Source organism: Panthera uncia, chromosome B4, assembly GCF_023721935.1.
Source record: "Panthera uncia isolate 11264 chromosome B4, Puncia_PCG_1.0, whole genome shotgun sequence".
NCBI classification, from domain to species: Eukaryota; Metazoa; Chordata; class Mammalia; order Carnivora; family Felidae; genus Panthera; species Panthera uncia.
In genome coordinates, this window is record NC_064809.1 from 27827572 (window position 1) to 27842223 (window position 14652).

At 37.5% G+C, this 14652-nt stretch overlaps 1 protein-coding gene across 3 annotated transcripts in view; it reads left to right on the forward strand.

The window, feature by feature from the left end:
* The window catches only part of ZEB1 (zinc finger E-box binding homeobox 1), a 200938-nt gene that overhangs the window by 124804 nt on the left and 61482 nt on the right, over nt 1-14652 (forward strand). For 2 of the 3 annotated variants that reach the window (XM_049624773.1, XM_049624774.1), the window contains exon 2: nt 11117-11317. In XM_049624773.1, coding sequence (XP_049480730.1) covers nt 11117-11317 — 201 coding nt within the window. Of the gene's footprint in view, nt 1-11116; nt 11318-14652 lie in introns of those variants that run through there. The other variant, XR_007456541.1, reaches the window with a different exon arrangement.

Consider the following 14652-nt stretch of genomic DNA (forward strand, 5'->3'; position numbering starts at 1 on the left):
TAAACATTGGGGTACGTGCCCCTATGAATCAACACTCCTGTATCCTTTGGATAAATTCCCAGTAGTGCTATTGCTGGGTCATAGGGTAGTTCTATTTTTAATTTTTTGAGGAATCTCTACACTATTTCTCCAGAGCGGCTGCACCAGTTTACATTCCCACCAACAGTGCAAGAGGGTTCCTGTTGCTCCATATCCTTGCCAGCATCTGTTGTTTCCTGAGTTGTTCATTTTAGCCACTTGGACCAGTGTGAGGTGGTATCTCAGTGTGGTTTTGATTTGTTTTTCCCTGATGATGAGTGACATTGAGCATCTCTTCATGTGTCTGTTGGCCACCTGTATGTCTTCTTTGGAAAAGTGTCTTAATGTCCTCTGACCATTTCTTCACTGGATTGTTTTTCAGGTGTTTAATTTGGTCAGTTCTTTATAGATTTTGGATACTAACCCTTTATCCGATATGTCATTTACGAATATCTTTTCCCATTCCGTCGGTTGCCTTTTAGTTTTGCTGATTGTTTTCTTAGCAGTGCAGAAACTTTCCATCTTGATGAGGTCCCAATAGTTCAGTTTTGCTTTTAATTCCCTTGCCTTTGGAGATGTGTCAAGCAAGAAATTGCTACGGCTGAGGTCAAAGAAGTTGTTGCCTGTGTTCTCCTCTAGGGTTTTGATGGTTTCCTCTCTCACATTGAGGTCTTTCATCCATTTTGAGTTTATGTATGGTGTAAGAAAGTGGTCTAGTTTTATTCTTCTACATGTTGCTGTCCAGTTCTCCCAGCACCATTTGCTAAAGAGACTTTTTTCCATTGGATACTCTTTCTTGCTTTGTCAAAGATTAGTTGGCCATACATTTGTGGGTCTAATTCTGGGGTCTCTATTCTATTCCATTGTTCTATGTGTCTGTTTTTGTGCCAATACCATACTATCTTGATGATTACAGCTTTGTAGTAGAGAATGGAGTCTGGGATTGTGATACCTCCTGATTTGGTTTTCTTTTTCAATATTACTCTGGCTTTTCAGGGTCTTTTGTGGTTCCATACAAATTTTGGGATTGTTTGTTCTAGCTTTAAGATTTCCAGTGCAACTTTGGGATTGCATTGAATGTGTATATTGTATTGACATTTTAACAATATTTGTTCTTGGAATTTATGAGCATGGAATGTTTTTCCATTTCTTTGTGTCTTCTTTAATTTCCTTCATAAGTTTTCTATAGTTTTCAGCATACAGATCTTTTACATCTTTAGTTAGGTTTATTCCTAGGTATTTTATGGTTCTTGGTTCAATCATGAATGGAATAAATTTCTTGATTTCTCTATCTGTTGTTTCATTATTGGTGTATCGAAATGCAACTGATTTCCGTTCATTGATTTTGTACCCTGAGACTTTGCTGAATTTATGTATCAGTTCTAGCAGCCTTTTGGTGGAGTCTTTTGGGTTTTCCATGTAAAGTATCATGTTGTCTGTGAAAAGTGAAAGTTTGACTTCTTTGCCAATTTTAATGCCTTTTATTTCATTTTGTTGTCTGATTGCTGATGCTAGGACTTCCAACACTATGTTGAACAACAGTGGTGAGAGTGGACATCCCTGTTGTGTTCCTGATCTTGGGGGAAGGCTCTCAGTATTTCCCCATTGAGGATGATATTAGCTGTGGACTTTTCATAAATGGCTTTTATGATGTTTAGGTATGTTCCTCTATCCCGACTTTCTTGAGGATTTTTATAAAGAAAGGATGCTGTATTTTGTCAGATGCTTTTTCTGCATCTATTGACAGGATCATATGGTTCCTATCCTTTTTTTTATTAATGTGATGTGTTACATTGATTTATTTGTGAATATTGAACCAGCCTTGCAGCCCAGGAATGAATCCCACTTGATCATGGTGAATAATTCTTTTTATATGCTGTTGAATCTGATTTGCTAGTATCTTGTTGAGAATCTTTGCCTCCGTGTTCATCAGGGATATTGGCGTATAATTCTCCTTTTTTTTGTGGGGTCTCTGTCTGGTTTGAGAATCAAGGTAATGCTGGCTTCATAAAATGAGTCTAGAAGTTTTCCTTCCCTTTCTATTTTTTGAAACAGCTTACGAAGGATAGGTATTAACTCTGTTTTAAATGTCTGGGAGAATTCCCGTGGGAAGCCATCTGGCCCAGGACTCTTATTTGTTAGGAGATTTTTGATAACTGATTCAATTTCTTCACTAGTTATGGGTATGTTCAAATTTTCTGTTTCTTCACACTTGAGTTTTGGTAGTGTGTAGGTGTTTAGGAGTTTGTCCATTTCTTCCAGATTGTCCAGTTTGTTGGCATATAATTTTTCATAGTTTTCTGTAATAATTGTTTGTATTTCTGAGGGATTGGTTGTGATAAGTCCCATTTTCATTCATGATTTTATCTATTTGGGTCCTCTTTTCTTTTTGAGAAGTCTGGTAGGGGTTTATCAATTTTGTTTATTTCTTTATATTTTTTTCCAAAAAACCAGCTCTTAGTTTCATTGATCTGTTCTACTGTTTTTTTGGGGGGGAATTCTATATTGTTTATTTTTGCTCTGATCTTTATTATTTCCCTTCTTCTGTCCTTGGGATTTCTTTGCTATTCTGCTTCTAGTTCCTTTAGGTGTGCTGTTAGATTTTGTATTTGGGATTTTTCTTGTTTCTTGAAATAGGCCTGGACTGCAATGTATTTTCCTCTTAAGACTGCCTTTGCTGCATCCCAAAGAGTTTGGATTGTTATATTTTCATTCTCATTTGTTTCCATATATTTTTAAATTTATTCTTTAATTTCCTGGTTGACCCATTCATTCTTTTGTAGAATGTTCTTTAACCTCTATGCATTTGGAGGCTTTCCAACCATTTTCCTATGGTTGATTTCAAGTTTCATAGCATTGTGATCTGAAAATGTGCATGGTATGATCTCAATTCTTTTATATTTATTGAGAGCTGTTTTATGACCCAGTATATGGTCTGTCTTGGAGAATGTTCCTTGTGCACTTGAGAAGAATGTGTATTCTGCTGCTTTAGGATGAAAAGTTCTGAATATATCTGTTAAGTCCATCTGGTGCAGTGTATCATTCAGGGCCATTGTTTCTTTGTTGATTTTTTGCCTAGATGATTTGTCCATTGTTGTAGGTGGAGTATTAAAGTCCCCTGAAGTTACCACATTCTTACCAATAAGATTGCTTATGTCTGTGATTAATTGTTTTATATATTTGGGTGCCTTCGAATTGGGTGCATAAACACTTATAATTGTTAGCCTTTCTTGATGGATAGACCCCATAATTATGATATAATGCCCTTCTTCATCTCTTGTTACAACCTTTAGTTTAAAAGCAAGTTTGTCTGGTATAAGTATGACTACTCCATCTTTCTTTTGACTTCCAGTAGCATGATAGATGGTTCTCCATCCCCTCACTTTGAATCTGAAGGTGTCCTCAGGTCTACAATGGGTCTCTTGTAGACAGCAAATAGATGGGTCTTGGTTTTTTTAATCCATTCTGATAACCTGTGTCTTTTGATTGGAGCATTTAGACCATTTACATTCAGTATTATTATTGAAAGGTATGAATTTAGAGTCATTGTGTTAGCTGTAGGTTTCATGCTTGTAGTGATGTCTCTTGTCCTTTGTGGTCTTTACACCATTCCACTCACAGAGTCTCCCTTATGATCTCTTGTAGGGCTGGTTTAGTGGTGATGAACTCCTTCAGTTTTTGTTTGTATGGGAAAACCTTTATCTCTTCTTCTATTTTGAATGACAAGCTTGCTGGATAAAGGATTCTTGGCTGCATATTTTTCCTATTCAGCACATTTAATATTTCCTGCCACTCCCTTCTGGCCTGCCAAGTTTCAATATATAGGTCTGCTACTACCCTTATATGTGTACCCTTGTAGGTTAAGGCCCATTTGTCCCTAGCTGCTTTCAGAATTCTCTCTTAGCTTTGTATCTTGCCAGATATGCCAGACATATCTTCTGATATGTCATGCAGAAGATCAATTCCTGTTGTGTTTGAAGGGTGTTCTCTGTGCCTCCTGGATTTCAGTGTCTGTTTCCTTCCCCAGATAGGGGAAGTTCTCAGCTATGATTTTTTCAAGCACACCTGTGGCCCCTTTCTTCTTCTTCTTCTTCTGGAACTCCTGTGATACAGATGTTATTACGTTTCATTGAATCACTCAGCTCTCTAATTCTCCCCTCATGGTTTAAAATTTTTTTACTCTCTTTTTCTCGGCTTCCTCTTTTTCCATAATTTTATCTTCTAGTTCACTTATTCTCCCCCCGCCTCTTCAGTCTTCACTGTCACCGCCTCTAGTTTTTGCATCTCATTTACAGCATTTTTTAATTCATCATGACAATTTTTTAGTTCCTTGATCTCTGTAGCAATAGATTCCCTGCGGTCTTCTATGCTTTTTTCAAGCCCAGTGATTAATCTTACGACTATTATTCTAAATTCTTGTTCAGTTATATTGTTTATATCTGTTTTGATCAATTCTTTAGCTTTCATTTCTTCCTGGAATTTATTTTGAGGAGAAATCTGGTTGTTTTTGTTTTTTTTTTTCATTTTTGCTAGTTTTCTGTCCCTTATGTGCTTTAAAAGCTTGTTACGTGTCCTGCACCTGTGAACACTACTATATTAAAGGTGGGTCATAACTGTCCAGGGCCTGGCCCTTCAGGAGGTGCTTTTTGGAGTGTGTTATTTGCTGTCTGTTGTTATGAGTCTCTTTGCTTTTATCTCCCTAAATAGTGATGCTTTAGACCCTCCACCAGGTGTGCTTTGATTTGTTCATTGAAGTAGCCCTGGAAAACTGTTAAATAAACAAACAAATAAAAATGAAGACAAAAACAAAAAACAACAAAGACAAGAAACAAAAACAAAAGCCACCAGCAGCAGCAAAACAACAGGGTGGGGGCAGTGTTGATGGAAAAGGCCTTATCCCCTACAAAGAGAGAAATGACAGGGATGTGGAAAAAGAAAAGAAAAGAAAATTGACGTGGCAGAGAAACTATGGCTTAAAACAGAAAGAGGAAAATAAAGAAGGAGATAGAGAAAAAGTATAAAGAGAACAGATTAAATATGTCTGCTTAAACAAACCAAGAACCAGAATAACCAGACTCGAGGAGGGAAGAAATAAGAACGGAAAAGGAAGAGAAAAAAATATGCATATATAATAATTGTCCAAGAATTAAATCTGGAAATGCAAAACCGCTGGGTGCCTGGGAACCGGTGGCAGCACTGGTCTGGAAGAGGGGCTGTATGGTTGGTTAGCGTCAATCTCGCTCTTGTAAATAGCAGTTACCAGGCCCAGAGGGGCGTGGATTGGTGTAGGTGGGTCCCGCCTCCACTGTGGGCCCGCTGTTCCCTGAAGCCCACCTTGATGGTGATGGGGAGAAAAATGGCAACACCCCAGTCTCTTCTCCATGGACAGGGTGTCCCAAACCTCTCTGTTCAGACTGTCCTCACAGTGCCACAGGGGCAAACAAGGTGGTTTGTACTGCTCCACCGACTCCCGCACCTCCCTGGCACTGCGCTGGGATTTAAACCCCGATGTTTTAAAGGGTCCCGCTCGAGCACCCCGGTTCCAGGGAAGTGCTGCTCCGCGCCACCGATATATGGCCTCTGGCTGGCGGGCACAGGCAGTCTTTGCCCTTTAGACGGTTATATACCTTCTTCCTCTAGTACTCCAGGGAGGGGATCGCTTTCTCCCACTGCGGACTGTGCCTCTGAACTAGTTACTGATCACGGGGCTGGCTCCCCTCCTCCCCAGGTGCACGAACAGGGCAGTTGACCTCCGTCCCGAGGTAGCCCCGCAGTTAGAGATTGGATCTTTGTCCGTCCTGCGCCCTGGTTTTTCTCTTGTCTCGATAAAGTCCTACACTTCCCCAGCATCTCTTTCATTTCCCTCTGTCTTTCCTCAGAAGGGGATCCCTCCAGTCCATGCCTACGCAGCGCATTTTATCTCTCCTAGTTCGCAATCCTGCACCTGTGGCCTGCCAGGTTATCTTCATGGGTCCCTGGAGACCTCTGTTTCACTCTGCAGCCCCTACTCTTGGAATTCAAAGTCCTTTGGCATCAACACTGCTGTGTTGCAAGGACGAGGGAGCTTCAGGTCCACCTACTTCTCCACCTTGTTGGATCTTCCTTTTTCTAGTTGTTCCTAAATTATGGCACTACGTTAGTCTGACATATATGGAACAATGTTAGAAGTACAGCAGTCTGTTATTTTTAAAATATTTGTCATGTCTTTTTCCTAAGAGAGATTTTATCTTTCTTTTCTACCATGCAGATGAGTATGTGTTTGATCAGAATGAGACATAGCTAAGCCTGTATTAATGGCATAGTATAAACAGAACTTTCTCTCCAGGGGGGAAAAAAAGCATTTTTATGCCTGAAAATATGTTGAAATATGGCCTTAGCCTGTGGCTTTCATCAACACATGCCACGATTATCACCTGACCAGAATCAAAGACCTGCAGGTTAAGTATGTCCCCTCCTCTTTTCTCTTTCCCTTCATCCCTCCCTCAGTGTCTTCCCCTGTGAGGCCCAACCTGCTGTTCGGAGCTACAGTAAACAGTGCTTGGCAGGGTTCTTATTTCTAAAGCATTTAGATGATCAAGCTCTTACCTTAATGACTGAAGTTGAGATTGTATTGCTCTTTTTTGGAACTGTATTCATCTAATTTATTTAATTCTTTATTATAATTGTACATTACTTAAGAAACATGTTTACATGGGAGTTTAATTAGTGCAGTTGATATGGTACTATATGCAGGCAAGTGCTAACAATAGTATGTTATGTGAAAGTCTTTAAAGGTTTGTTGACTATAATGATGATACTACCCTATGGTGTACTGTCTGTTATATTGCAAAGAGATTCTAATGGTTAAAATTTCTTATTCATTTGAAAATGTTTTAGTGGCATTTTGCTAAGTATAGAATGCCAGGGCCCCAGAATAGGCTAGACACAAAACTACAAATTTAAGAATATTTATCATTTGTGCAACAATTTTCTGTCAGGAGGCTTTGTACATAGTAGTTAAAGTGTCTGAGCTGTGGAATCAGGCATACCAGGATTTGAGTCCAGCTCTATAACTTAATAGCTAAATAACCTCAAACAGGTTGTGCTACTCTGGGATGTTGTTGTTGTTGTTGTTGCTGTTGTTGTTGTTGTTGTTGTTGTTGTTTTGGTCTATAAAAGGGAGAGATGTAACAATACCAACTTCTTAGGAATTGTAAAGATTGAGCATGAAGATGATGATGATGATGATGATGACGACGACGATAGCAGATACTTCTATAGTCTTTATTGTGTGCCAGACACTGATCTAAGCACAATACATTTTTAAATCATTAGACCCTCACAACCACCTTATGCAGTGGATACTGTTATATCTGCATTAAATGTTAGCAAGTAACACCAACAAGAACTACCACCAAGAAGTCACTGTGTCCTTAACCACATTCTAGTCACAACAGGAATGCATAGAAAATATTACCATTTTAATTTTTTTTAATTTTTATTTTTGAGAGAGAGAGAGTGTGAGCAGGGGAAAGTCAGAGAGTGAGAGAGAGAGAGAGAGAGAGAGAGAATCTGAAACAGGCTCCAGGCTTTGAGCTGTCAGCACAGAGCCTGAGGAGGGCCACAGACTCACAGACTGAGATCATGACCTGAGCTTAGTCAGATGGTTAACCTACTGAGCCACCCAGGAGCACCCCCAAGTATTACCATTTTTCTATAGAAATTTAAATTCATATTGTATATTGTTAATTATATTGAAAGATTTTAAAAACTGTTTACCTTTTCCAATCCCTTTATCTTTGTTTTCTTGAAATGTTATTATTTTAATTAAAACTCAGAACTAAAAGGTGATAATCACCTGTTTGTTAAGAATATGCCGCCACACTTTAGGGGCGCCTGAGTGGCTCAGTTTGTTAAATGTCCAACTTGGGCTCAGGTCATAATCTCGTGGTTTGTGAGTTCAAGCCCTGTGTGTCAGGCTCTGTGCTGACAGCTCGGAGCCTGGAGCCTGCTTTAGATTCTGTGACTCCCTTTCTCTCTCTGCCCCTCTCCCACTCATGCTCTGTCTCTCTGTCTCTCAAAAATAAATAAATAAAAACATTTTTTTTAATTTTTGAAAAAAGAATATTCCAAACTTTAGATAAACTATATTTTATTATATTTTTTAGCCAAAGATTTAAAAGTATAGAGGAATGGAGATTGATGGACAGACAGTTGAGGTAACGAACATTTTCATTGGCTACTAGGATTTATCAGGGCCTGCATTATTCTTTATGCTTTTTGTGCTGAGGCTCTATTTTTAAAATTAATTCTGTAGATCAACAAAAGGATGGATCCAGAAACAAAGGGAAGCTTGCCTATTTTCTAAGTTACACCAATCAGTATAAACCATTTTCACTGCTTTTTCTCTCAGCTAAGTGACTGTGAAGCAGAAGATAGTAAGAAGCCTTGGAAAATAGTTATTGGTCTTTTTTCCATCTTAGCCAATAAAATGTAGTGTTTTTTTTTTCAAGTTCTATGCCACATATTCAAAACATGCTTTGGGAAAATTCCCAAGATAAGTATAAACTACATGCAGTCTTTGTGGTTTGGGGTATTTGACTTACAATCTTCCATACCAAATGGCAGCTCATACCGGGGGGGGGGGGGCAAGAAGGAGTTTTGCTAGAGTCCTAGAAAGTGACAGGTGTTCTTGAAGAGTACTTAGGGCTACAGCCAACCCAGGCAGAATAAAACAGGGTGAAGAAACCCAAGTAAGAAGAACTTAGTGTGGCTCAGAGTAAAAGGAACTTAGTGAAACTATAAGGCATGCAAGCAAATATTTGAACAAAAATGCATATATATCTTAAAGACTAATTATAGGGTAATTTTCAAGCCCTAAATCCTCTAAATGTAAATGTATGGTTGGACAATCCACAGCTAACAAAATTGTAATGATAGAACTGTACTACAGTATTAAAGCAAGAATAACACCCGTGGCCAACCAAAGACACTGACGAATCACTAAACCTTCTCTTCACAAAATAGCATTTCAACTATCCATGTCCAAGCATAGTGACAGCTTTGGAACAGCCTTTAAGAATCATTCCCTTTATCCCCACATACAGTTGCACAATTGACTTTCCTCATTGTGTGGCTGGAGTACAAGGAATTCCCCATGTTTCCGTATCTATTTAATACGTTTTCCCTTTGACTCAGCACTTCCATCTCTACTAATATATCTGACAAATGAATTTAAGGAATGGCCAATGTAAAGATATATTTACAAGAAAGTTTATTATGACATTGTCACTAATGCTTAATCATCACTTGGAAACATAAACTTTATCAGTATAGGTGATTGGTTAAATTCTGTCTGTACAATGAAATGAGAACAAGAGGAAAATGAGAAAGCCTCACATATACTTAAATAGAAGAATTTCCAAGATATGTTAAGTGACAATAAACGAGGTAGGGAACAGTATAATGTGATTCCATATGTGTGTATTTAAAGATGCATAACACACTTATATAGAGAATTTACATTAAATATATATGTATATAAGGTAAGGTCAGCATTTCAATTAAATAGGATAAAGTATATAAAGTGATTGTGTATCATGCCTATTTCATGCATAGATAAATTAATAAAATTTGCTGTTACTGTTATCTTTACAGTGAGTCAAGGAAGGAAAATTTGGGGGAGGGAGCTTTTACTAGTTTTACATGTTTATGTTATCTGAATTCTTGTGAACTGAACATGTATTACATTTATAATGAGATTAGAAAGTGGCTTGCTCTTGGGAAAAAGTTGGAAAAATGTGTTCACACTAAAGTATTAATAACACAACAAAACTTGATATATTTCTTCTGACAAGATACTGAAGAATTTCTAATGTGGGGGAAAGGGTAACTCTAGTACTCTTTGGAGCAGAGGTGTCTTCCTGAGATTTATAAAAGCAGTTTTGGAGATTTTTTCTTATTCCTTCTCACCTTGACATATGTATCCACTTGATTGTATTTCTTTCTTCTTGTTGTCAGATGTGTGTGTGTGTATTTATATGAGAAGGGGGTATATATGCATATCATTTATACATTCAGGTTATTAACTTCTTTCAAGAATGGTTGGAAATTTTAAGGAAGAAATTGAAAGAATAACTGAAAGTAATTATTGCTTAGTTATCTAAACAAAGCAAAGATTTCTTTTTCTCCCTTCCAGTCTTTGCTTAGCAAATAAGAATCACCTTGCAAACAATTGAAAAGAGGCATTCCAGTGACCATACCCAATGTGGTACTAAATAATTTATCCCAGTAGAGTGATTATTACAAGGACTCTGAAGGAAAAATATTGACTATACTATATTATTTGTTTTAGAGAATTTTATTCTCAACTGTTACTTATGGTTCTATGAGCTGTGGTCATTCCAAATACTTACTTATCTTCATAATGTTGGTGTTAAATTTTACTGACATTCATTAAAGATATGGAAAGGGTGGCCATTTGAAAACTTTTGAATGCTAGTTATTTTTTTCTAAAATTACAGACTTACGTACAAACATTACTTGAATCATGCCTTATGCAGAATTTGGCTAAATTGATTTGGTAGATTCTTTCTGAATTCAGTGTGGGATTAATATGAAATGCATAGGCCCAATTGACAGCTTAAACATGTCTTTCTTATGGTAAATTTGGTGATGGACTATTGACTTATTAGAAAAGATGAACTCTTTTCTTAATTTTAATGCCTTAAAGATTTGAGACCCGAATTGTACATAAGGCGTATCACATAGGATAAACTCATTATGGCAGGAGAGAATACTTGATGTAGTGTTAGAGCCCAGTATATAGAACTGTACTGCTAGAGTTCAAATCCTGGCCCTACTTCTTCCTGGCTATATGATCTTGGACAAGGTACCTACCTTCCTAGGTCTTGGTTTCTATTTTTGGTTTCAGGGTTATAAGTAGTAGACAGCAGGTAGATACTGTTTCATAGTGTTGCTAGAAGGTTGTAAGAATAAATGAGTTACTATTTATAGAACACTTAAACGAAGTCCTTTTTAAAATTTCTTTTTACTGAGGTATGAAAACTGATTTTTATGCTAGTTGGTTTTGATTATTTGTTTCTTGTTTGTATTACAGTTACAAATTATAACACTGTGGTAGAAACAAATTCAGATTCGGATGATGAAGACAAACTCCATATTGTGGAAGAAGAAAGTATCACAGACGCAGCAGACTGTGAGGGTGGCCTGCCGGGAGATGACCAGCCCACAGACCAGACAGTGTTACCAGGGAGCAGCGAGAGAGAAGGTGATGCTAAGAGCTGCTGGGACGATGACGGTGGGTTTAATGTTTTGTGTAATATTCTGGCCTCTTGAGTCTTTAAAAAATATATCTTAACTGAAAAGACAACTTTGATGAAAAGTTTGAAATGGTCTCTGAATTTGTCTATTAAATTCAATATAAGGTATCCTCTTACTTACCAGAAAGTAGATCATGAAACAGAATAATAAAGCTATTCTGATTATTTGTACAATATAAATAATATATTGAGGTCTAGTAGTTTTTTTTTAAACCAGAATCCAGCTTTCCATATACTGTGGATATAATTGAACCTACCTTTAATTTCATATGGTCACTTCAAATGAAGAATCTACTTAGAAACCTACAGATTGTATTTTGGTACAGTAAAATTATAACATAACTCAACAAAAATCCACAAAACAGATAAATCACGGGAGTATTTTTAGTGTTTGAAAGCTTCTCACTCTCCCTCCTTCTCCGTGTTCTTTCCCCCTTCTTCCATTTCCCTATATGTATCAGAATCCTGTAAGTACTGTGATTCTTTCATTTGCTGTAAATTTTTACTTAAGTAAAATTTTTACTTTTACTAACTAAAGCACGGGTGAGTGGAAGGATTAGTGACAGTCACTCTAAGAGAGAGAGTCTCTCTGCTTAACTTACATTGAATATTTAACATTCTTCCTCATCTGTCAAATGAAGAAAGTGGACTATATAGTCTTTTCTTTCAGATCTAAAATTCCTCCTCTCTTACTTTTCCTAATAACCTAATTAAATTATTTACCCTGTCTTGCCAGGATTTAAACAACAGTTGTATAAAAACAGAAGAATGTGGAAATGGCACATATTGTGAATTAGAGGGGTTGGAGATCAGGAATAGGGGCATTGGCAAAGGCAAAGAGCATGCAACTGATCATATTCAAGGTCAGTCAGAGGAGAAGCCTCCCTGGCAAGAGTTCACATTTGGGGAGGTCATCTAAATAAGATATTAAAACCCAGGCTAGGTATTCTGGAGAAATGAATCAGATTTGCAGGTCAAAGAGTCTGGATACTCTGGTGGAAGCTTAGATAAAATATGGATCTAATAGTAGCACAGAGGACCAGTAGTTAAGATTTCTACAACAGGATATATTTATAGCTGGCAAAGAAATTTTTTTTGAAGTTTACTTATTTTTGAGAGAGACAGAATTAGCATGAGTGGGGGAAGGGCATGGAGAGGGAGGGAAAGAATCTGAAGCAGGCTCTGAACTGTCAGCACAGAGCCTGATGCAGGGCTCCAGAGCCTGATGCAGGGCTTGAACTCATGAAACTGTGAGATCATGACCTGAGCCAAAACCAAGAATCAGAGGCTTAATCAACTGAGCCACCCAGGGGCCCCAGGAACTTTTGAAATCATGTAACCAGCCCCCTCATTTTATAGCATTAAGCAGATTCTGCAAGAATGGGATTGCAAACTTGAATAAGACTGTCTCTGTATTGCTTATAGTTTAATGAGTGAGAAGGATAAATAAGTCACAAATTCATTACAGTTTGATGTAGGTATAAATTTAAAGTTCTGTGGAAACATTAATCAGGAATGTTCAAATCAGAGAGAGGAAGTTAAGTCTTAGAAGAATTTCTGAGTGAAGCAGTGCTGGTCTTGAGTTATAAAGGACAAGTAGAGGTTGATTTGGTAAAGGAGAAGGAAAAGAAGGTGTTTCAAAACAGAAGAAACAATATACATGGATCCATAAAGGTTTGAACAAGTAGTGTTTGCAGAAAGTGAGGTCAGAGGCATAAACAAAGACTGTGAAGGGTGATGTGTGCTAAGTCAAGGAATTTGAACTTTACCCTAGAAGCTAGCTATGAGAACATCATTGATACACAGTTTAGAAATAAGTCTGATAGCAATATGGAAAAGAATTTTGGAGGGAGAGAGTCTAGAGACCAGTAGCACCTTCAGTAAGGAGGCTATGACAATGGAGGAAAGATGAGACTTTATAACTAAGGAAATGGCCCTTGGAATGCGAATGAAAGGGAGAGATTTAATAGGAATGTAGAAGGTATATAAGATTTGGCTTGTTCTGTGTGGAAGGTAACAGAAGGACTGACATCTCCTAGACTTCTGGAAAGTAAAACCCGGAGAAATTAAATTGCTGACTTATTATCACAGCTCATTAATAGCAAAGCTGTTACTTCTTGTTAAACTATAATACTGAGCTCAGAACTTCTGGGAGCAAGGATTTCTTACATGTTTTGTGTCTGGGGCCAGAATTGATCCATTGGTATAGTTGATCCAAAGTGTTAATATGGAAACAAGAAACAAAAAACAATGATTTTTCTGGAAAAGAGGGAGATAGAAGAATGAAATAGAGGGGAGGAAAGAAAGATGAAAAATCAATGAAGAGGTTTTGTGTCTGAAAATGTGTTGGGATAACTTATTTGAACTAACTCTCTCACTGAAAATAACTAATGGTGCTAGATTTAAAATGAATACGTAAATCTTCTTGAAAGCTTTAAAAGAGCTAACTGGATAGTGAGACATTAACAGATCAAAATCTATGTGAAAACAAGAACCCATAGAGGTAAGCAGAGCACTGCATAGAAGACTCCTTGGCCTCAAGGACATTTGCCTAACCAGGGTAATGTAAGATGTGGTTTTCAGGCTCTGAGAAGAAACAAAGCCTAGGACCACCTAAGAGTTTAATACCCACGTTTAATAGCAGATCCTCCCCCAGTATGAATTATAGCAGATCCTCCCCCAGTATGAATTACATCTTGACGTTATGATGCACTATGGTGAGCTCAGAGTAAACCCTCCTTCCTCAGGAGTTAGCAAGCAAAACTGCCTTGGCCAGGGGTCGGGGGAATGCAGGATTGTCTCTGACAAGGAGTAACCCAGCTCACCACACCCAAGGAGTACACCACACACAAGGAGTAACCCACCACCACCACAAAAAACAGTGATTTACAGCTTAAATTCACATTACTGTATAGCCTAATAAATCTCAAGCCATAACTGAATTTAAAGTAGATACTTTAAAGTATCTATGCTGATACTTCTAGGTGCCAAGAAGAAGCAAATTCAGATCTGTTGGAAGAACATACCTTTAAACTAGCACTATAGAAATCTTCCAAGTAAGTTACCAAGAAGACAGCAACATGAGTGATAATTATCAGAAACAAAAGGAAGCAGAAACTCACCCATAAAGACTGTAATTAGTAGTGAGTTATCTGAAAGAGATTATAAAATGATTGTCATTTTTCAAGAAAAAAATAGACAAATTTGAAATTGCCTGCTCTGATAGAATAAAATATAACCAATAGATTTTAAGAAGAACCAAATGGAACTAAAAATGAAAAAAATTAGAATAATATAAATTCTGATTCAAAGC